This window comes from Mchenga conophoros, linkage group LG8 (assembly GCF_057382185.1).
Source record: "Mchenga conophoros isolate Kocher_MC1m ecotype Shallow Benthic linkage group LG8, M_conophoros_male_GT1.1, whole genome shotgun sequence".
NCBI lineage: Eukaryota > Metazoa > Chordata > Actinopteri > Cichliformes > Cichlidae > Mchenga > Mchenga conophoros.
Genome location: NC_140533.1, coordinates 11,712,515 through 11,736,977, shown reverse-complemented (window position 1 = coordinate 11,736,977; position 24,463 = coordinate 11,712,515). Strand labels below are relative to the sequence as shown.

Genomic DNA, 24,463 nt, shown 5'->3' with positions numbered 1-24,463 from the left:
TATGGTCTTGTTTACACCGTGAAACTATTCAAGTGTGAAGCTGTTTATTTTTTAAAATGGAATTGCTTGTAGTCCCTCAAAATACATCCCATTCACTAGAGGGCATGGAAAAATATATTCTTGGTCATTTTAATTAAATATCAAAGAACCTGGTAGAAGCAAGCCAGGTTCAAATGTGTAGAGCAATGCTGGGACTAATATAACATCAACAAACCCGAAGAAGAAGTCATATAGTTTAGGTTTGTAATAATTGCAAGAAAAGTGAAATCGAGCCTCTTGAACTGAACAAATCTACGGTCCCTGGCGCTGGTTCATGCTGCATACTTATTTGAACAGAAGCAAAAATTTTAAAAATAAATGTTCTGTTGACATTCTATGCCTGGGTGTATTCATGAGGGTTGAAGAAACAGTTTCCATAACATTTAAAAATATTTTCAATTTGACGTTGTTTATATGGAGCAATGTTCTCCTCCGGTGCCTTTTTTTGGGCTATTTTTACTTCTGTTGGCATGTTATCGCTACCAGCTGTTGAAACCATTGCCTGGATGTGGTTCATGTTGCACTCAAGGATTTTTTTTTGTGCAACATTGCTCCGATTAATGCCCTGCTTTGATACTTCTATGAATCTTAATGAAAGGTTATTTTGGCTGGGCCCTTGTTTCCCATGGGGCTGCAGCAGTAGATAGACAACCATGTCTGATTTTTATAACAGATGCTCTTCATGACGCAGCGCTCCTATTTATCTCTGCTTGGGACTGGTACTAGGAGTAAACTAGCCTGAAATCCCCCTGATGCTTTTTTTTGAGTCATGAACTGGAGATCTCCCATTATTCACTTCTTCTGCTTCACTCTCCATGTGTTTATACACTACTTTGCATTTAATCATTAGTTATTAATAATCCCTGGCTCTCTTCCACAGTGTGTTTTCTGTCCTATCTCCCTCCCCTCTTCCCTTCACCAATCATTGCAGATGGCTTCAGCAGAAACTCGAGCCTGATTATGCTGAAGGCTTCTTCCTGTTAAAAGGGAGTTTTACCTCCCCGCTGTTGCCAAGTGCTCGCTGATAGTGAGTTGTTTGATAGTTGGGGTTCTCTCTGTATTATTGTGGGGTCTTTACCTTACAATAAAACGTAATTACTGTTGATTACTGTTGTTTTGATTTGGTGCTATAGAAATAAAATGTAATTGAATGCGTTAACCACTACATCACTGTGAAAATTTGCTGACCATTAAAAAAAAAAAAGAGTTCCTTTTAATGCCAGGATTACACCTACCAAGTTTGGATCAACTGTCTTTGAGACAGATGAAAGAATAACAGACGTATAGAGATTCCTTTATTCATCAATAAGAATAAGTCAGACAAATGTTGATTCATCTGGAATAATAATAATAATACAGATGCCTAAATATAGTTTAGGTTGTTGTAATTGTAAGTGAAGAAACTCCATCCTTGTTTGGCTTAATGTCATCCTATACGCTGCCATACCTGCCTGCATACACTGATACACACATACAGCCCAGCAGCTGACATTTCCAACATATAGCTGCAGGGCCGGCCCGTGGCATAGGCCGTATAGGCAAATGCTAAGGGCGCCGTCCATCAGGGGGCGCCACGCCAGTGCCATAAATGTTGAAAAAAAAAAAAAAAAGTTGGTACTATTATTTCTAAATACAAAAAATAATCCCACGTTAATTAAAATGCAAAGTAAAGCTTATTTAATAGAAACATTATTTGTTACAACATTATGCCCCCCCTCCCCGCACGGTGCGCCCCCTCCCTTCCCGTATCATGGTTCCTTTTGGACGTCACCACATCAAAAAATCAACACAAGATGTCAAAAAGGCCAAAACTGTCAGGTGCCCAGGGAAGAAAAAAGAGAAAAGAAGAGGAGGAGAAACGAGAAAAAGACAGAGGTAGGTAACGTTAGCCTACATGAAATTATTTGTCTGAATGTGATAGTAACCTAAATTTTTAGGATTAAGCTAATGTTACATGATTCGCTAATTGCTAATCAATAAATAGCTAGTTAACTGTTTTAACATCAGTTAATATTGTGGAGGGGGCTAAATTGTTATGGAAAATAATAATGTAACGTTAGGTAATTACAGTACACCCACCTTTCCCACCATTCCTCATTTGTATTCATCTTTTAAGCAGGTGTTTTTTGTTTACATTGTTATTGCCTTCTGGTTAGCTAACGTTTACCCTGCAGGTAATAGTCACTTTTCCACCCCTGTATATATTATAGTTGTAAGCCTAGTTGTTAAAGTGCACATCATTAATGTTAATTAAGCAATATCACATGAGAGGGAATGCTGTTTTTTAATATGAGCACTGCTGTGATTCGGTCAAAGATAATCATAACATAACATTCTCATATGATATTATACTGTTACTTTGCATTCTGCTATTCAGCATTTCACTGTAATGATGACAATAAATTGAATCTAATCTAATTTGCATAAGAGTTAACATCATACATATATCTCTTTGGTTTTTCATTTATATTATATCATTTCATTTTATTCCTGGAATCATATGTTTTTATTATTAGAATTTAATACTCAGTGGTGTCACATACTCCTCTCTTCAGATGCACTGTTGAAGTTTCTAAATCCCACCCCTGGGCCATCTACCACATCTACCGCTGCTGCCTCCACTTCAGCAGCACAACCCACCAGTGATGCAGCATCAGCAGCACAACCCAGCCATGATGCAGCAGCATCAAGCGGTCTTCCTGTTGCCTTATTTATATTGTATTTTTAATTTATTTTATCCAACTTGTTGACACGTTTTATTGTGTTTATGTATGTAAAATTTATTGTATTTCATATATTCATTTTTTATTTTTTGTATTCATTTATTTATTCATATCTTTTTTTATCTTGTTAATTATTCTGATTGTGAATTTGCTTTCTTTAAGTAAAAAAAAAAAAGGTCAAAGACAAAGCTATTCGGTTTCTTGTGAGTACATACACTACACTGCCGATGTAGGGGGGCGCCACCTAAAATCTTGCCTAGGGCGCCAGATTGGTTAGGGCCGGGCCTGTATAGCTGTATGTGAAGATTGGATATTCTGGGCTATCACAGTTTCTCCACACTTCACAGACTTCCATTAAACGAAAAGCCAAATTTAATTATAGTTCTAGGGAGTGCAGGAAGATTGCATTAAAGGGACACATATCACACAGAGACACACACAAAAAAGGCAGCAGTTAACACTCTTTCATTGTCTCTCTGGGTACGCGCAACTGACAACTCAATTCCAGTTAGTCTTCAGGCACCTGCTGCCCTAGTCTTAAACAGTTTTTAGCCTATGAGCCACTGGCTTACAAAAACTCAGAACTTTGCGTTTGATGAATTTCTTTTCTTATCACAGCTGTGTCATTATTTCAGGATACAATAGCTTTCTTTACACTTTATATAGATTGTGGTTTTCTTAAGTACAGTCAGTGTCACAACAAGATGCTATCAGAAACACGTGTGAGGACATGAAAAGTCTCTCACCGTCATACCTGATTAGATTTCCATCAGGAAATCTAATCAGGTATGACGGTGCTAGGAAGTGTTCAGTAAATAAGTGTTCAGGGTCGTTGCACGTGCTCAGCATATGGCGCACGTTTTCAAAGAGGTCAGCAAGTCCAAGCGCAGGAACATTAAAAGCTCTTTCAAGATATCAGCTATGTGGTGTGGTAGATATCTATGACTTCTAGTTGCCTTAGTGAGATCGATGGAGATTCACATGCAGGACAGTACAACCTAAACTGCTGTCACACAGTTGCCCACTTAGCTCCAAAGACAGAATGGCTCTGATTTAACAGTCGGTTCGGCTTTAATTTTCTGTTACAGGGATCATCACTGCGGTTGTCATTTCAATGTTAATTACCTTCACTGGCTAAAGTCATAATAAGCTAGCCAACGTGTTATAGCTCACACAAAGTGCTCAAGAGTTCATTTACCTCGTAAATAAAATGTCAGCATCAACTCAATTACAGCTGTTATCTGCTTCAGAGGGAAGATGTTATCAGCAGGAGTGCAATAATTTCCACCAGCAAAGCCATCTGGCGAGACATTAATTTTATATCCCCCCCCAATCCTCCAACCCCCTTAACATAAAAGGATTAGACATTTTAAAGCCCTAATCTATTAATTTACTGTAGTCATGTTAAAATCAAGGTTAATGACTTTGCTAACTGTCTTTAACAGCTGTTATAAATCAAAGTACATGATGCCGTAGGTTAGTATGAAGAAGTATAAGCTGCAAGCATAAATGACTCTTAAACAAGCAACTGATGCCTTGACCTATAGAAAAATATGATTGATCGAGGTGCCTTATTTAAAACAAAACAGTAAACTAGTGTCTTAAGAAAATGTTGTTCTTCACTCGATCCCTTCCATCTGCAATACAAGATCAGGCGGTTTAGATCAGATGTTTCATGGCCCCATTTAGTCACTGCACTCACTACCTGTGCTACCCAAGTGGCTTAAAGACATAATCCCTCATTTTGTCACAGGACTCTAGAGTGCATATGATAAAACAACAACATCAACAACAACAAATCAAAAACAAAACAAGCAAACAAAAAAAAAAAATCTGATTTCCTTCCTTAAATGTCAGGTTTTCAAACTTAACGCACATTCACATGTGGGCTCAACATCAGCAGCAGCGATGCTTACATCTTAGCTTAAGAAACGCTTTGAAAAGACATCAGATCTTATTGGATATCTATATTGATATGAACTGGATCTCTTCCCAGCTCCTGGACAGTCTGAGGTGCAACCTGGTGGCCATCATTTACCCAGAACGATAATGTTAAAGGCAGCATGTTCTCCACAGCTTCTCCAGAGCCTTTTACATCTGTCATATGTCCTCAAGGTGAACCCGCTCTCATCTGTGAAAATCACAGGGTGACAGTGGTGGACCTGCCAGTTCTGTTTCCTATGACAAATGCCAATAGCGGTGAGCACAGGTCCCTCAGACCACGTTAAAATCTGTTTCTGATTGTTTGGTCAGAGACACTCACATCAGTGGCCTGCTGGAAGCTATTTTTAAGGGCTCTGTCTGTGTCATACAAAATCCCTGTTATTTATGTTCCTCTTTGCACAAAGAAGCAGATACGCATCCTGCTGATGAGTTGAGGACCTTCTTCAGGCCTGTCCAGCTATCCTAGAATCTCCTCCATGCTCTTGAGGCAGTGCTGGGAGACGTAACAAACCTTTTAGCAATGGAACATACTGATGTGCCATCCTGGAGGGGCTGGACTACCTGTGCAACCTCTGTGGGTTCCAGGTATCACCTCATGCTACCAGTAGTAATGCTGACCCATTGCTGTTTTGGGGTTTTTCTCATAGTTATCACTCTGTTGTTAATTTTTATTTACACCAAAGCAACTGAAACAGTTTAAAACCCCCTTGCTGCTTAACTGACCAGATCAATAACCCACAAGTTGAACTGACTTGATACTATACTCTGATTAAAACCGTCCCATTCATTTTTTCCCCCCGTAGCCAACACATATGATATAAAAGTAAGAAGCAGCAACATGCCCTTTTTAACACTATGATTAATTTTCTTCCAAGATCTCATTTAAAGTGTAACTAAAGTCCGGTGAATGATCTGCTGCTTGGTAGCAATAAAGCCAGCTGACATATTTCAGTACTGTCTCAATGTAGCTTCATGTCACATAAAAGTGTGAATGTAACAGCAACATAATTGACCTTTTAAGGGGACTGTTTTGTTTGTGCATACCTGGTGACACAATGAATGCACCTGCTGGTGCAATACGGTGAGTCACATAGCTACAAGCCTGTAACTCTGCGCAGTATAGGAGGGTGACTGCAGTATGCTTGAAACCATGTTGGAGAGCAGTGAATGCAAACATTTATACAAAGCTAAAATGATTCAGTTAGAACAGTTTATTACTTTTGTTTGTTTAAAATTTGAGGTCAGTTTAAAGCTAAAACTGGTGACAATAAATGAAACCGCAAACCAGTGCTTGGAGAAAGTTAAAGAATATGGTGAACAAAGTGGAACATTGGACTCCTGAAGAGACAGCTATCCAAAGCTCTATGAGGTTTTAATCATGAGGTGATGGAAAACATGACTGTTAATGAGTGTCGGCTTATGTTCGTGCAGCTGTTAACTGTTAACATACCTGATTCATACCCCCATCCTCTCCACACCCTCTCACCCAGCATTACCTCTTTGGCTTCTTCAGCCTTGTGTCATGATCCTGTGTTTTGTCATTGTAGTTTTCAGTTTGGATTTTACATTTGCTTAAATTATGTTTTCATTTTGATCTTGTTAGTTATTAAGTTTTTCCTGCCCATCTGTTTCCCCCCCATGCCTAATCTGCATTTCTATGTTATCTCCCGTGTTTAGTCAGTTTTGTCTTTGTAGTTGCTTTTTTCTGTCAAGTTCATGTGTCTTTGTTTCAGTCTCAGTGTGCTGGTCACTTCCTGTTTTATTTTGATAGTCACGTGTGTGCAGTTAGATTATGTTCAGCTGTGTTCCCCAGGTGTTTCCTCTTTGCCACGATTCCCTTTTGTATATAGATAGTCTGTATCAATCTCTTTCTAGTGTCATAATCTCCTTCATCCCTCTACTGTGTGTTCTGTCAGTTTGTATTCCTGAGTTCCTGTTTTTGTCAGTCTCCTGCATGTTGGATCCTACCCCGTCTTCTTCACACAGCATTAAATGACACTTTGAAGGTCTAATAAAGGCAGTGAAAATACATGTATGTATGTATTGGGCTGTAAACAGGGTTAAGAATGCCAAACATAGTTTTTGTCTTGTTTCTTAGGTATTTATAAGCTGTAGATGATTTCACATTACTCTGCTCATTGAATGCTGTGTGTACTGTAATTTTATTCAAATGGCTTTGTCAGGGAATTACTGGGAAGTGAAATACTGTAGCAGCTTGGCTTGGGATGAAGAAAAACTCAGTGAATTTGGTTTGTCTACTCAATTATGGCAGGAACACGTGCACATGGTTCTTATTTTAGAGAAAAGAAATGTCTCAGAATATTTCCCCTTTACTGAATAAGCTTCCACTATTATGGTTTTGCACAAATTGCTCTGACAGTTGCTGTGCAACAGCCAGTGAAATAAGGCTTGTTACATGCTACATTATAGTGGGACTGTACACTTAACTGCAGTTGTGTCGCATAGCCTGAGTGGTGTAAACATCCTCATTCTAGGTAATCTAAACAGTGGCGTTATGAATGTGTGGGAACCAAGAACATAATGATCATGATGCACACTGACCACAATATTCAACTGAAGTTGCTCACCATTTATTTGTTACTTGCTTCCTTTTTCTGCTGATCTCTCAGTCCTTTTCTCCAGAGTCCTGCCATCCCCCCACCCCCCAGCTTCATTCCCTTATCCCCTCTTTCATTTGCCCTGTCTTTATAACTCCCCCTCCTGACTGAGCTAAAGGAGGAAGCTGAGAGCAAAGTATGTGGAGTCCCTCCCAGACACTCCACTGCTGGTTAGTGAGGAGCCACTGCCAAGCAGGGAGGCACACTGCACCAGTGTGTCATAGTCTGTATCTCATCTTGCTCTGTTACCGAAACTTCTGATCAGCCAGCCATCCAAATCCTCTCAGGCTGGTGAACAGAAACGGAAACAAGGGAAGGGAGAAAATTACAGAGGAAGGGGGTGTATGGGGTACTTTGTTCAGTGGTGTAAAGTAGTAAGAGGGAAGGCTGCAGGGAAATGTGGGCTGGGTTACACTGGCACTTAAAAAGAAGCTTGCGTTGACTCCTGTGCATTTCACCAGCAGCCAGGCTGGGAGGCAAAGAAGGGACGAGTGAAGGAGTGGATGAGACAACAGCTTCAGGGGGAAGGTGTACTCTCACTTCATTGAAGCAAGTGTATTTTTAGCCCTTCCACTCAACTACTTCACTTCACAGCTTTTTCTTCCACTGTGTCTTGGTGGGGGCTAGCCATGGGTACTGGTTTGGACAGGTTTCTGTGGTCAGTACTGCTGCTGCTGCCAGTCTTTGGGCAATCTGAGGCTCTGCCAGAAAGCTGGCTGCCTGGGGAATATTCAGACACCATCAGTGATGCACAAAGGTTCCTCAGTGACTACAACAGCACCGCCGAGGAGGTGTTTTTCCACAGTGTCTCTGCCAGCTGGAACTACAACACCAACATAACAGACCACAACTCAAAGCTTCAGGTAAGACATCTGCAGTCTCGAGCTCACAAGACAACTCGGTGGCCAACTCTTGCTCTCATGCTGATGTTTCATTGTCCACTGTACATCACTCTTGTCAGTACTAGCATCTTGTCACCAGAAATGCAGAGTTTTCTGGGGAACTCAGCTCTGCTTGACTTGGAGATTACTACTATTCATCTCTCTCCAGCATTGCATGCTCAGTTTCCTCCCAACGCAGCCAACTCTGCTTGCGCTTTACTGGAAAATAAATGAGATCTGAATGCCTGTGGTGTGAATGTCTTTAAAATATAATTCTAATGGGTCTCGCCTGCTCTTATGTTGGCCTTTTTTCTCGAGTAACTGTTTGCTTTATGATTCTTCTGCTTGAAGTATTTTGTCCTTATGGTAGCACTCTCTACTAAATGTAGTTTTGCACACACCAGTAGTCTTTATAGCCCGTTGTGGCAATATTTGCAGCCAGTAAAATGCCTTTTTAAAGCAATTTCAAAATGTGTTTCTTAGAAGGGAGCTGCGACACGTTAATATCAGATTGCAATTGTTCTAAAACTGCATGTTACCACAGGTTTGAGAGACAGTTGCATTAAAAGCTTAGGGACACGATAAAGCCAGTAAGGCAGCAGAAAAGTACAGTGAGACTGGAGTCAGAAACCAACAAAGCTGCTGCGGTGTGGAAAAATCACACCCATGAAATAGTCAAACATCCAAGTCCTGTTGGACAGCTGTTGAAACAGGAATTTGGTAAACTATCTAGGCTTTGAACACTACTTCCCTGACAAACACACACACAACAGGTGTCCCACACTGAACTCCTTGAACAGGGTCAATCTACAGAATGTGTTTTGTTCCGCAGCCTGCTTTTGTGATGGAAGGTGAAAGACAAGCAGCCTCGCACATGCTGCGCGTGAGCATATTTTCCTCCTCTGAGTTTTTTTTAAAGAAGGATCAAAGTGAATCTGAGCATAGAACTCCATCTAATCTGGTAACCAGTCAGCTTGACAGAGACATTTTGCGATATGGGCTGCTCAGCGAATCTTGTGCAGTTAAATATTTTGAAAAGTTATATTTGCACACTGCTCGTTCACAAAAAGCAAATATGTGCATAAACACACTTTACTTGTTGCTTCAATGGATGCAAAGGTGATTGTCATTGCAAGTTAAACTTTTGTACGTGGAGAGGATCAAATAGGAAAAAAAGTTAGATATCAGCAGATGTCAAAATCAGAGGCTTTGGCATCCATTTCATTACAAACATACAGAGCTTCTTTTTTTCAATGCTACTTGTATGTGTTCATATTATAGAAAATGTTGCATAACTTAGTGCACATTTTTCTTCGACATTAGTGTTTTTTGAGATGCAGATGTTTTAAAAATATCTTTAAAAAAATTGAAATGTAAAGTCTGTATTTCTGTAATCAGTTTAAATGCTAATAATAGGTGAGACAGCTCATTCCAAAAGGTAAAATTGAATTTAAATTTGTAAACTAATTTATTACTAGTAGAAAATATATAAATGTAGCAGAAATTGAGTGCAAGCTTACAGACAGAAAATGATTGCGAAAAATAGAGATTGAGAGGTAGAGCACAAAGATCAGAGTTAATGCTTCTCAGCCACACCATTTCTTTGTTTTTTTCCTTCTCCTGCAGCCTGTTATTTTAGGGAAGGCTGCTAAAGAAGCAGATAAGAAAGGCTTACAGTGGAAACATTACTTGTGAGAAGCTACTGTTCTGTCAGCATGTGTGAGGCGCAAATAATGGTTGCATCAATATGCGTGTGCAATTATTTTGTAATCTTTTTCATACTTATAGAAGCTAGTCTGATTTTCTCTACACCTACTACAAATAATAAAAAGCTGCAACACCATTAAAGGAATTCTTTACCAAAAAAATCAGAGGTGCATATAAGATGCACAGTTTATAGAGGAGCAAATGAGTGTTGAATGGCACAGCGGCCTTGAGTGCATCCATTCTTCTGAGGCTTATTGTTCATGATCTATGTCTTCATGATTGCTATAAAAAGAAGCTCTTGACACTTACTGGAGCAGCAGATAAGCATGTGGACTTGAGTAGCTATAGCATTTTTTTCTTTTTAGAGATGTTATCCTTGAACAAGGGTTATTTCACTTAGCACTTGCTCAGTAGATAGGTAGAGCTCTTTATTGCCACCACGGGGAAGATGTATTGTTACAGCTATCAATAAACCAGCAACTTGAAGACATATTCTAGTTACACAGTTACGGGACAAAGACAGAAGGCTGGTAATGATGACATTAGATGAAAAAGTAGAAATGATAAAGATTAGCTTAAATCCTTGCATCAAACTCAATGTTCAGCCATCCATCAAATTTCAAGAAATCTGCATGATTCTTTAAGGGAGACTAAATGTAGGCTATTGCTCTTATTTTTACATTTAATTATTTATTTCTAATAGATTGTAAACATAAATATTTATTTATTTTATGTGGGAGTCACTTTTTAGTTCAGGCTCAGTAGTTTGACTGCGTATTTCAGTATGCCACTGTAGTTGTGCTGCTTGGGCAATACATTTTTTTCCGAGGACCCACACGAGAAACTGGGACTGTTATGGAGGGCCACACCGATAAGCCAGACTCAGTCCTACTGAGTTGGTGCAGCCCTCCACAACAGTCCCAGTTTCTCGTGTGGGTCCACGGAAAAATGAATTGCAGACTCATGATGCAAGATGAAGAAAGACACCCGCGTTGCATAAGATATGTTTTACACGGATGCTGGCAGTTACATTGCTTTGAAAGTGCACTCTGGTCTATAATAGGAGCTTGTAAAACTGATCCGTCCTTTCATTTTCTGGAGGATGACAGTCTTCACAAAAAACTGGCATGTGTTATAACAAGCTGATAATAAGAGTCCATCCCCGTATGACTTTGTGCCAACAGCTAGTTCCTACAGTACAGCTCAACAGAGACTTTCACCAAGTCTGAGTTTTCTCAAGTGTTCACTTATGCTCTTGACAGATATCAATAATTCAAATATTTACAAAAAAAAAGAAAGGAAAAAAAAGAATGATCCTGCACCTTTGGCTTTTTCATGGTTTAAAAAAACACATGCCATAAACATTATTGATAATTATTATTTATTGCTACCTCTTGAGAGACCTATCAATGCACTGTTTAAAATATTTAGTAGCCGTATCATTTACGTCTACCTTGTTTTGTCTTTAGGTAAGTGCATCTCTTGAAGAACAGGCATTCGTGGAGGCATGGGGGATCAAGGCTAAGCAGGTCTTCTCTTCTGGAGTTCTCGACACCCTTCCTGACCCTAAAGACAAAAAATTGATGGAAAAGATCATGCTACTCGGTGCTGCCAACCTTCTCCCGAAAGAAAGAGAGGAGGTTTGTCTGTCAGATATTTAACAAGTCGGTAACCATGTTTGTGACACTGCTAAACTCTTTTGTATCTTTTTAAAAAAAATTCTCTACAGTATAACACCATTCTGAGCACCATGGACAATATTTATTCGACATCTAAGGTGCACCCACAGCCAAACATCAGCTGGAGTCTGGAACCTGGTGAGTTCACTATAATAAATGCTCAGTTTTGAAGATCAAACAAGACAAGCAAATGATATGATGCAAGAATTTTTAAGATGTTCAAGGCGAAACAAGGCAGTGTTAAAGAATATGAACAAGTCAACGATGCCCGGGGAAGAAAACACTTTTAAGCGATTAAGATCTTATCAGCTTTTAAAAGTAGCAGGATGGGGATATTCACTTCAGGGAGGTCTCCAGGGGAAGTGCTGTGGTTATGTTGAGTGAAAATCTAGAGAAAAAACACATGGGTAGCTTTTAACTTCAGCAGTGTTAATTGTGAACAATAGTCCTTTGTGCTTTGCTGGCAAAAACTTCATAAAGTAACAGTGAGGCAAGAGTGCAAAACCAATCAGTTCTGCTACAATTTTTTTGTTTGTATAAGTAAATGCGTTCATTAAGGTGCAGTCCCTGTTATTGGTTTCTTATTCTTGGAAATCATCCATCTTGGGTTACTCCATGATGCATTCCACTCACAAAAACACTACTGTCTCTATCATAACAAAAACTTCCAGGTGTCGCTTTTCCCTGCCATTTTCTGTGCAGCTCACCTCACCTTTTCCTAACCTTCATTTCCTCTCTCTGGGATTTTGAAGAAAATTGTTGGTTTAAGTAATTGTCAAAATAACACTGAGTTATCACAAGTCTTCCTGCTGTGATAACGCGAGCAGACAGTAATCTAACCACCAGCAAATCACCATGTGTTCAGGAAAACCTGAAGCTTTTGAGTGTAATGCACCGGATTAGCATCTTCCTGATTGTAACACTTTTTCCACATCTTTTTGCATTTCTATTTTAAAGAGCTCACAAAGATCATGGCTAACTCCAGGAGCTACAAGACGCTGCTGTATGCCTGGGAGGGCTGGCACAATGCGTCAGGCGTGCCACTCAAACAGTACTATCCAAGCTTTGTGGGGCTCAGCAACAAAGCCTCGCGAGCTGATGGTAAGTACTCCTTTCTAGCTGTTGATATCGAGCAGGAGATTCCTAATGGAGGGAAGAAGAAGCAAAGCAGAGTGAGGACACAGAAGTAGAAATGACCACATTAACATTTTTGCCCTGTTCAGGATTTCAGGACACTGGAGATGACTGGCGCTCTTGGTATGAGACTGAAACTTTTAGGCAGGACTTGGAAGAAATCTACAAGACCATTGAGCCGCTCTACCTGAATCTGCACGCCTTTGTGCGCCGCCAGCTCTACAACCAGTATGGCCCCAAATACATCAACCTTAAAGGACCTATCCCTGCTCACTTGCTAGGTAAAATGCATGCAGTATCCATCCAATATGAGCTACATGTACATGCATGCATTACTTAGGAGTTGGTTGGCCAAAAAAATATAGCAAAAAATGAGAAAGGGCAGGGTGGTCTTTAATTTGTAATTTATTACGATGTATTTATTTTTAACATTAATGTCTTTAACATAAACAGTAATTTTTAATCATCTGTAGTAAACACATATGCCATGGCCAATATAAGATCAGAGAATTAGGATGCAGGCACACCATGGGAGTAGTATAATGCTCTTATCTCACTGCTGTGCATAAACATGCTGCAGCAGGCATTTCCTACAGTGCTTGTGAGTGGTCCACAACACAGTAAGTCAGAACTGTTGCTTAAGTGTGTTTTCCTCCTCACCCCCAGGAAATATGTGGGCCCAGACCTGGAACAACATTTATGATATGATGATCCCATTTCCTGACAAACCTAACATTGATGTGACTGATGAAATGGTCAGACAAGTAAGTAGGACGGGAAGCTTTTATGGAACTAGATTAGGTTAAAGGAGGAGGGGAAAGAACGTTCTCTGGTTCTTCCAGACCATCAAGCTTTCACTGCAATTCAAATAATTTTGTCAAACAGCATTAATTGCGACTAGCCTGATTGTTTCCACTTCGCAGGGCTATAACGCCACACACATGTTTCGTGTGGCCGAGGAGTTCTTCACCTCTCTGGGTTTGGAGAGGATGCCTGAGGAGTTCTGGGAGGGATCCATGCTGGTTAAGCCTCAGGGTCGAGAGGTGGTGTGCCACGCGTCTGCCTGGGACTTTTACAATCGCAAGGACTTCAGGTAAAATGAATTTTAGTTGTGCTTCACATATTTTTCATTGCTAATAAAACATAAAATTCTATTCACATTGCATTCCCTATTTAAGAATTAAGCAGTGCACCACAGTCACGATGGAACAGCTCTTCACTGTACACCATGAGATGGGACATATTCAGTATTACCTGCAGTACAAGGACAAGCCTATGGGCTTCCGCAGTGGAGCCAACCCTGGTTTTCACGAGGCTATCGGTGATGTTTTGTCCCTTTCGGTTTCTACGCCCAAGCATCTGGAAACCATTAATCTTCTGGAATCTGTGACATCTGACATCGGTAATAGCATGAACACAGAAATAAAACCTTTCCATACCACCAACATCCCTTCTGGTGGGCTTCAGTACCATAAGGCTTCCGTATAAGGGCATCTTTTAGAAGCAACACTGCAACACTGTGTAATTTATCCCCAAGACTCCAATACCAGAAGTGTAATAAAATCCCGATTTTTATACACTCAGACAACTGAGATGAATTCTTATATCAATATCTTTCTTATCCTATTTGTTTGTTTGTTTGTCTGGTTTTACTAAATGACGCTTTGTGTTTCTCTAGAAACTGACACCAACTACCTGCTAAAAATGGCTCTGGAGAAGATAGCCTTCCTTCCCTTTGGCTACCTTATTGACCTCTGGAGATGGGATGTCTTTAGTGGAAAGACCCCTCCGGAGCGTTACAATGCTGACTGGTGGTATCTCAGGTAGGAGGTTATGCATAGAAACTGTTGTACAAGTTAAAAGAATTGCTTGTGAAATATGTTTGGACAGAATGGTTTTCTTGATAAGCCTATAGTCGAGTAACAAAAGGCATCTTTGGGTGCTAGGCAACCAGCATAGACTCAAGAAAGTTAGTGCTTTATTCATCTTGGAGGGAAACGATTGCCAATTACAATGACTGACATGTGACAAACTGGTAATTATTAGAGCAGGGGTCTTGCTGGATTAACCTGTCTCTTATTTCTTTTAACAGAACAAAATATCAAGGCATCTGCCCACCCACCAGGCGTACAGAGGAGCACTTTGATGCTGGGGCAAAATACCACATCCCTGGGAACACGCCGTACATCAGGTAAGCATCCTGTGATGGAGACGATTGATTGGATTATTGATATTTTCAGGACAGCCATCTGTAAAGCACGATAGAGGCTCTGTCATGGTTTGGGGCTGGATTTCAGCCAGTCTGACAAGGAGATCTTGTCAGTATTATTGGAATTATGAAATCTTTAATCCACCGTGTAATATTATGTTATAGATTTGCAATGACTTACATTTTCAGCATGACAGTGATCCCAAACACACTGCCAGTACATTAAAAGTGTACCGGGATAGAAAAAAACCACAACATGGAACAAGATCAGTCATGGATCGGCCTCCCCAGAGTCCGGACATGAACATTATTGAAGCAGAGTAGGATCATCTATACAGAGAACAGAACAAAAGGCGGCCAACATCCAAAAAGGAGCTTTGAATGTCTCTCAAGAAGAAGTTTGGAGAACTATAGAAGACTTCTGTGTTCAGGCTGTGTTGAAGAATAAAGACGATCATATTAAATATTGACTTTCATTGTTCGAATCACACAAACTATGTTTTTGCCTTGTGTGCTGCATTTCCATGTGTGCAGACTTTGCACAGTACTGTATTAGTGCCTTAATAATAGGTATTGTGTGAAGGGCAACTCTGTGGCTGAAGTAAAGGCAGTGAACATGCAACAATGCCTGACAAGCTGAAAGTATGGTATTGTGTGCGGCACTTTCTTGCGGTTTTAAAACAATACTACGGGCCTACAATAGCAGGAAATGTAGCAGAAGCTGGGGTGGTATGAGAAAATCCTCTGACTCCATCTGGTTTCATTTAGGAGATGGAAATAAAAATCACAGACACAGTTACTTTAACAGAAAAAGATTGCAGAGCTTTCATATGTGTGGCCTCAAACACATAATTTACATAATTCGTATCCTCTAAATAGTCATTATTTTCTGTCATTTAATTTTTTTTTCTTTTACCTTGTTTGGTATACGACCTTCATTTGCAAAAGTTAAAGCTTTTCTTTTCCCCCCTGCAGATATTTTGTCAGTTTCATCCTTCAGTTCCAGTTTCATGAAAAACTTTGCGAAGCAGCCAAGCACACAGGTCCCTTGCACACATGTGACATCTACCGGTCTGCGGAGGCGGGAGCCATTTTAAAGTGAGCTGATTATACCTTCAAGTTAAATACCAGGATTATAATTAATGGCTTATGAAGGAAAAAATAAAGATGCAATGCAATTTCACTCTTATCCCTCCAGGAAAGTCCTTCAGGCCGGCTCATCTGAAAGCTGGCCAGTTGTGCTCCAGGATGCTATAGGCACTAATAAATTAAATGCCAGCTCACTCATGAAGTACTTTGAGCCAATTATTGAGTGGTTGAACAAGCAAAATGTGAATGAGACGTTGGGATGGCCAGACTTCAACTGGGTCCCACCTATGCCTGAAGGCTACCCAGAAGATATCGGTAAGTTACCGGATTGAGCACAACAAAGATTATTTACATCTTATAAATGTCATCACAAGTGGCAGCATTAGAAACATATGAAACATTAGTTCGGTGACTTATTTTTAACTGACTTTCTTTTTTCCTGTTTACACAGACAAGAACACAGATGAGCTTGATGCGCAGAAGCTTCTGGAAGAGTACAACAGTACAGCTGAGGTGGTATGGAATGCATACACTGAGGCCTCCTGGAAGTACAACACCGACATCAATGAAGCCAATAAGCAGGCAATGGTGAGGCCCACTGACCAACCAGCTCAAAGGAGATTACCTTAACCATGCTCAAGCACCAGCTCTGCTCAGTTTTGCTGAATCAATAAAATGAATTTTCTTGATCAAACTGTGTCAATGAATCAATAACTGATTGAGTTAATGTGTCACTAATAAATGCATGTGTGCATGATTCTAATTACCTACACACTGGTCCATCCATCCATCTGTCCATCCATCCATCCATCCATCCATCCATCCATCCATCCATCCATCCATCCTGCTTTCATTGGCATATAATGAAAATTGTTTAATATAAAATAAATGCTATTCATTATTCTTCCTTAGCTTGAAAAGAACCTGGAGATGTCAGCACACACCTTGAAGTATGGACTGCAGGCCCGTCAATACGACACCACTGACTTCCAAGATGGCTCGGTCAAACGCATCATTAAAAAACTCAGTGACATCGAGAGGGCTGCGCTCCCCTCTGCAGAACTGGAAGAGGTGTGAAGGAAATTCCTGTGTGAGAGTATTCAGAGCTGCTTGCTTGATGTTTAAAACACCTCTAAGTGTTCCTCAACAACGATGGACATGCAAAAGGGAGGGAGAATATAAGCTACCGCAATCAGAGACTATACATGAAATATATTTAAAGGAATGTCTCTTTGTTTTGACCCCACTTGCACCAATGTGAATATGTTGGCATTGTTTTAGGAAGGTGCAAATAACCCTACTCTATTCTAAAAGAAATGCATTTATCTGATGAGGTCTTGGCTCCAGAGCAGCTGTAGAAATCTGTCAGATACATTTAATAAATGTCACAACCTGCTAATAATTTCACTTGGATCAAAAGTAGTTTTTTTTTTTTTACCTTTTTAGTACAATACACTCCTGTCCAACATGGAGACCAAGTACAGCGTGGCTGAGGTCTGCAGAGAGAATAATGAATGCCTCCCTCTGGATCCAGGTATGACTATGGAAAAAATGCTGCAGATTGACTTCCAGATAAATAATGGCTTTTGGTAGCTGATACACGTGATAAGGCTAAATAGTACAATTATTATCACACTGCCTTAGAGAGTATACAGTGAGCAAAGTTTGCATGATGAAATATTTTAAAATCTGTTTCAGATCTCCAGAAGATCATGGCAGAGTCCAGGGATTACGATGAGCTGCTATTTGCCTGGAAAGGATGGCGAGATGCTGCTGGCAAAGTACTCCGTCAGGATTATAAGAGATATGTTGAACTGGCCAACAAAGCTGCCACACTAAATGGTATGACATTTAAATGTAATTTTACTCCTACTGTGAGATTCTTCATTAATCTGTCCTGCTGGAAAAATTTCAAAAGTTTGGCCTTGATGAAGACAGCAGTTATAGAACAGATTTTTTTCAGATGCATGGCAGTCAAAGTGTGGTTAATATAAATAAGTGGAGTCAAGGAACTGCTTTAGTCAGTCCATCATATTTATACTCACCAGATACTTTGTTAGGTTCCGAGTTCAACCCCCTTTTGCATTCAGAGCTGCCTCCTCGGCAGAGATTCAACAAAGTGCTAGAAACATTCCTCAGAGAGGCATTTCACCCAGAGAACTGCTGCTTTTATTCTCTATAAAACTCAGAGATGGTTGTGTGGGAAATATCCAGTAGGTCAGCAGTTTCATAAATACTACAACATTGAAAACTCACTCATATCACCTCTCTTCTTCATTTAGATGCTCAGTTTAAACTTAAACAGGCCGTCTTGATCATGTCTTTATGAACTGCTGCCATATTTCCCAGAGGAACCCACCCGAGGGATTAATAAAGTTCTATCTAATCTAATCTAATCTAATATGACTGGCTGATGTGATTAAGCGCTTGCATTAATGAGCAGCTGAACAAGTGTGTCTAACAAAGTGTGTGTGTACATATACAGTATCTCCAAAGTGACAGAGCTGTGTGTACACACAGGGTATTTGGCTGATGGTATATCTAAACAATGAGGACATATAAGGATTTGCAGTAAACTGTCGCACACAGATTCACATTTTATCAAGACCAGGAGTTAAATCATTTGCTCCACAGCACTTATCCTCAGCCAGAGTCCTAAGCTTCATCACACCCAAGGTTTTTCTTTTTCTTTACCTAAAAGTTTTAAAATTTTAAACAATTTGTCTTTTAAAATATTGTCCTGTCAGGTATTTTATCAAAGAGATTTTTCCATTTTGCAGTGACACAGCAGAATGTATTATCACACCAGGCGGCTGACGTTATATAGTAATAAAAACACACTTTATCTTATATAGAGTTTAAGATTACACATTACTTGTCAGTGTTTAGGAAATGAAGACCTAATAAAAAGATATCTGCTATACAGTCAGCAGATTTGAACTATATATACTGTTAATTATTTACTAAAAATTGTTGGATTATGCAACATGCTAGGTGAATGTTTTACTCTCAAATAAACAGCAGCCTTTTTCTGACACCCCAGTAATATGAAATAAATCACTTCTCCAAATCAAAACACTTTACATGATGATGTTTAAAGTATTCCTCTGATTAGTATTAAGGTGTTTCTCTCTGGCATTCTCTGTAGGTCACTCTGATAATGGAGCTTTCTGGCGTTCCCTGTATGAAACGCCTACCTTTGAAGAAGATCTGGAGACTCTGTGGAAGGAGCTGGAGCCACTCTATCTAAACTTGCATGCTTATGTTCGAAGGGGTCTATACAATAAGTATGGCTCCAACTATATCAACCTAAAGGGGCCTATTCCTGCTCATTTACTTGGTAAGTAATGCGATTTGACTGCACTCGAGGCTCTATGTGGACTTCAGATATTTAGTTTTTTTGATGATAGCAAGGTCACAGGACAGAACCACTTTTCAGCCAGCGTTTCACTTTGGAATCCCAAGTATTCTAACACTATAGACACAACTCTCCTTTTATGTCTGAGAGTAGCCCCTTCATATTCTGTCGTTGACTGTAGAAGCGTTTGGATTTAGCCAAGATTTAATTTGCTTTCAGGGGCATCAAGCGTGAGATTGTGTGTGACAGTTCCACATGGTCAGGGATTGGAGCGACTCACAGTCCTAAATCCCACTTGGTTAAACACTGGCACAGCCGATGACCTTCTACCTGACTTCTTAAGACTAAAAATATGGAACATGAGTACTGTTTTTTCTCTTTTTCAGGCAACATGTGGGCACAGACGTGGTCTGGCACAATGGATTTGGTCATACCCTACCCAGACGCTACACAGGTTGACGCCACCCCAGCCATGGTGCAGCAGGTGAATCGATGCATGAACCAGCCGTTGCTTTAAAGCCATTACTGCACACTTCCAAATCCAAGGAAGCATGCAGAAAACATATGCAAGCATCTTTTCTTACAGTCTTTCTCATTTCTCTCACTCAGGGATGGGATGCCATCAGAATGTTTCAGGAATCTGACAAATTTTTCACCTCACTTGGTTTGGAGCCAATGCCGCCGGAATTCTGGAACAAATCTATGCTGGAGAAGCCGTCTGATGGACGCCAGGTGGTGTGCCACGCCTCTGCGTGGGACTTCTATAACCGAAAAGACTTCAGGTTGAGCCTAACCTTTTTCCCCTTCAAGCTAGAATCAAGAGACACGTAGCAGCCTGGAAGCCTTACCAAAATCTTACAGAATATCAGTAAAATCTCAGAATCTTTATATGATACTTAACAAAGGCACTCCCTGAAGAAGCCTGATAATGAAATGGGATGGCATGTACGAAAAACTTTTATAGTCTTCTTTTTTTCACGCATGTTCAGCTAATGTAAGAGCCTCATTTGCTTTCTGTTCACTAATATGGTTGGTTTAGAATCAGCAACTGCCCTAACATGCTGCTCCACTGTGGCATCCACCTCAAATCTTCTCCAACCCTTGATCATTTCTAATATAATTTCCAAACTGTTGGAGATTATATTATATGTCTCCTTCCTGTTGGGCTGCCACAGTTTGTCCTCAAAGAAAAACTATTGGCTCTGAGAAGGCAAAGATAGGCATGGCTAAGTAAAAGGGTATTTTTGTATTACTTTGGATATTGTTTTAGCAGAACATATAAACTATATATGTTTACTATGTCTATTATTAGTATTATTTGTGTGAGGTGGAGTCATGAGTTTGTCTTTGAAACATTTTCATAATTTGCTCTAATGATTTCTTTGGTTGCTTCTCCAGGATCAAACAGTGCACTGTTGTCACAATGGATGACCTGATCACCGTGCACCACGAGATGGGCCACATTCAGTATTTCCTGCAGTACAAAAACCAGCCCGTGTCCTTCCGTGACGGAGCCAACCCCGGCTTTCATGAGGCCATTGGAGATGTACTTGCCTTGTCTGTGTCGACACCCAAACATCTGCAGAGCATCGGCCTCCTGGACAAGGTTGAGAACAACTATGGTGAGTGATGTTTGCAACAAAAGCAAAATCTTTGAATGCATGTTGCTGTATTACAGCATATGATTTTGGCATTGATAAACACCTCATTTAGAGAGTGACATCAACTTCCTGATGAGCATTGCACTTGACAAGATTGCCTTCCTACCTTTCGGCTACCTGATGGACCAATGGAGGTGGAAGGTGTTTGATGGACGCATCCCACACACCGAGTACAATAAAGAATGGTGGAACCTCAGGTAAAGTTTATATCACAGAAATTGCATTTATTGCATTCATAGATGATGATTCACTAAGGAATTATAACAAGCATGCATGCCTCTTTTCTTTGTATTGCAGATTGAAGTACCAGGGATTGTGCCCACCTGTAACACGCACTGAGGAGGACTTTGACCCAGGTGCAAAGTTCCACATCCCAGCTAACGTTCCCTACGTCAGGTAAGGCTTTCTGATTCTCAAGAACAAACGCATGTGATATTTTATCACCGATAAGTGATAAATGATTCCATACTCATCACCTCATCATGATTGATAAGATAAATATGCTGTGGAACACAACATGATCTTACTATTGTGCAGTAGCACAACTGTACACTGAGCATAGTGCTGACCCTACTTTTTTTTTATCATCTTCAATCAGGTATTTTGTCAGCTTCGTCATCCAGTTTCAGTTCCACAAAGCTCTGTGTAATGCTGCCAAGCATAATGGACCTTTATACACTTGTGACATCTACCAATCCAAAGAAGCTGGAAAGCTCTTAGGGTTAGTACGCACACTTACACACACGCAAGTGGAGATGCTCATATGTATGCTATTTTTTTGTTTTCAGCACTGGCAGTTTAATTGTTTATCCGAGACATCCTTATTAGTTATCCTAGTCTTCTCTGACCTTCTCTCTAACCTTTCTATTGCTGTTTTCAGTGATGTAATGAAGCTGGGCTTCAGCAAGCCCTGGCCTGAGGCTATGGCTATGATCACTGGCGAGTCCAAAATGAGTGCCCAGCCACTCATGGAGTACTTCCAACCTCTCATTGAATGGCTTGAGAAGGAGAACAGCAAGAACAATGATGTTCGCGGGTGGCCAGATTACGACTGGAAGCCTTTTAGTATGTTAACAGAAACACATACATGTATTCACTCATCAAAACTTTGCTAATAAGTTTTCCATAGTCAAGGCCAAACGTTTCTGAACACCTACTCTGAAAAAAAAAGAAACACACATGGGAATTCTTTGTGTGTGTGTGTTTCTCCTCTGCTGCAGCTGAAATGAATCTCCTACTCATTTTGTTTTACAATGCACACACTCTGACTGAATTGATAAAAACATTACTAAGAAAGTGAAAGAAAGGCCCTGGTAGGGATAGTGGAGAAAAGTGAACGCATCTCTTATTGGAGAGATTAAATTATGAAACCAATAACTAGATGCAAAACTAAATTAATTAGTATGGAAATGATTTTTAATGCTTTTTAAAAGTATTAATTTCATTATTATCTTTCATTATTATTATCTGAAACTAGTACCGACACAGAAATGTTGTTACACATGTGCATTGTTACTCACAGAACAACAGCAGTTTTCTAATTAAGACATATCAACCTGCGCCACCTCTTGGTATGAAGAGGAATAGCTCTTGTAAATACCTAGCTACTGCTGGGCCTCTTGTTGAAGCAGCTTTTACTGATCTCTGTAGATGGAAACGTTTCTTCCCCATTGCTTTCCAAAATAAGCACAAGAAGAAGCCATTTGAAAATAACTGCACACGTACCCTTTATGTTTTAATTGCTGAGTGAAAAACAACCATTTAAACATGTTTGTATCCCCAACAGGTGAATCTCCAACAGGTGAAGCTAAAACAGTGGATTTCCTGGGTTTAAATGTGAACAGGTCGGCTGCCACAGTCGGCCAGTGGATCCTGTTGGCCCTCGGCATGCTGCTATTGGTGGTCACCATCCTTATGGCCTACATGTACAGGAAGGCAAGAAAGCCTGAAAAGTCCTTGTCTACTATGGAGCTGAAGCAAAAAGATTAGCCATGTTTGAAGACTGAACGACGAGAGTGAAGCCTGACTTACTGTAGCTGGCACAATACCAACCTCAATGTGAACATCAGTGTTTTTTGTGTACTGCACAACATCTGAACAAATTTGCTCCTCATGTTTTGTCTGCCTACCAAGTTTTGCATATTTATTGTATACACAAAAACACAAAATTCCTTACTTGCCTATGCAAAAGAACACATGCAATTTGTTTTTGTAATTTATTTGTAAGCTTTGATGTTAAAGAAGGAAGAGTTTTAAAATGAAAAAATGAAAATTTGTAAAGTCATTCATTGTGTAAGTGTTTCTGAATATTAGATTTTTTTCTAATAAGTTGAATCCTCAGCATTTCTACAATAAAGACATTAAATATTTATTCTGCCTCTGGAGACGTGACATGAATGAATTACAAAAGTTATTAAAAACAATTTCATTACAATAAAAAAAATGCACAGTAACATAAAAAAGGCAACACCACACGATGAAAAAAAAAAAAGAGCTTGTGCACTGTTTTCAGCCCTTCCCTCTTTACTCACAGAGTCAATACAACCTGGCTACAGTTGCACAACAGAACACAGTACCTGCAGGCTCTCAGGTAACACAGACTGGAGCAGTAAAGCAACACTTAGTCTCATCAGAGACTGTTTAATAACAGGCTTATAACAGCAGTCTATCATTACAGGTTTACCTTAACGGGGGCCACAGAGGCCTAGAAACAATCCAAGAGAAGGCTTACTGTCTTTTAAAAATACAAAGCTCAGTGACAGTGAGAAAACAAATTCATTAAAACAGTCAATTTAACGCAACTTGTTACTATATACAATTTATACGTACCTATGTATACTGGATCGTAAAGTCTCCACAAAGACATCATCCTACTAAACTAATCCAGTGTTGTGACTCCCTGTATGACATTCTTTAGATATGTATGTTAATGTATTAGCCTAAGATGATGTAATAAATAATACTCCCTGACTAAATCAACACACAGCTATTGCTTTTCAACTTGTTACAAACCTGCTTTCGGCGTACACTGCTGTGGAATTCAATGCAGGAAATTACAGTGCATCCGCTGGGGCTGTTTATGCATTTGAGGCTAGCGCCAAAACCATTCCAACGCAAAGTCAGGGTACATTTGATGTGAACATTCACTCATAAGAGAGCGGCTGCTGGTCATTATGTTCTAAGTGTAGGGGTTGAAAATGATCTATAAATCAGCTTATCTTGAATTAAATCCCTAACAGAGTCACTGACTCCTGACCACAAAGTGATAGAAGCAGAAAGGACATTTACAATCACAGATTAGATATATACACTCAGATTAGATATGGAAATAGGCACGGTGTGAAACAGCACAACAAATGACCAGCAACATTTCTCAGAAATTTTAGGGAAAAAAAAGATATAAAAAAATACACATACAGAA

At 39.9% G+C, this 24,463-nt stretch overlaps 1 protein-coding gene across 2 annotated transcripts; it reads left to right on the top strand.

The window, feature by feature from the left end:
- Positions 1–7,506: 7,506 nt before the first annotated feature.
- Positions 7,507–23,411, top strand: ace (angiotensin I converting enzyme (peptidyl-dipeptidase A) 1). 2 transcript variants are annotated; one of them, XM_085284091.1, is made up of 26 exons: positions 7,507–7,852; positions 7,952–8,187; positions 11,382–11,552; positions 11,642–11,729; positions 12,549–12,692; positions 12,815–13,006; positions 13,392–13,489; positions 13,649–13,818; positions 13,904–14,127; positions 14,404–14,548; positions 14,818–14,916; positions 15,910–16,032; positions 16,133–16,338; positions 16,475–16,611; positions 16,936–17,094; positions 17,470–17,557; positions 17,722–17,865; positions 19,172–19,363; positions 19,768–19,865; positions 19,991–20,163; positions 20,780–21,003; positions 21,095–21,239; positions 21,340–21,438; positions 21,641–21,763; positions 21,923–22,107; positions 22,829–23,411. In XM_085284091.1, exons 1-26 carry the CDS (start codon positions 7,828–7,830, stop codon positions 23,029–23,031), a joined length of 3,891 nt encoding a protein of 1,296 aa, XP_085140217.1. In that variant the 5' UTR covers positions 7,507–7,827; the 3' UTR covers positions 23,032–23,411. The 2 variants fall into 2 exon arrangements, with proteins under 2 accessions (XP_085140217.1, XP_085140218.1); XM_085284092.1 differs by having other exon boundaries at positions 7,508–8,187.
- Positions 23,412–24,463: the final 1,052 nt, after the last annotated feature.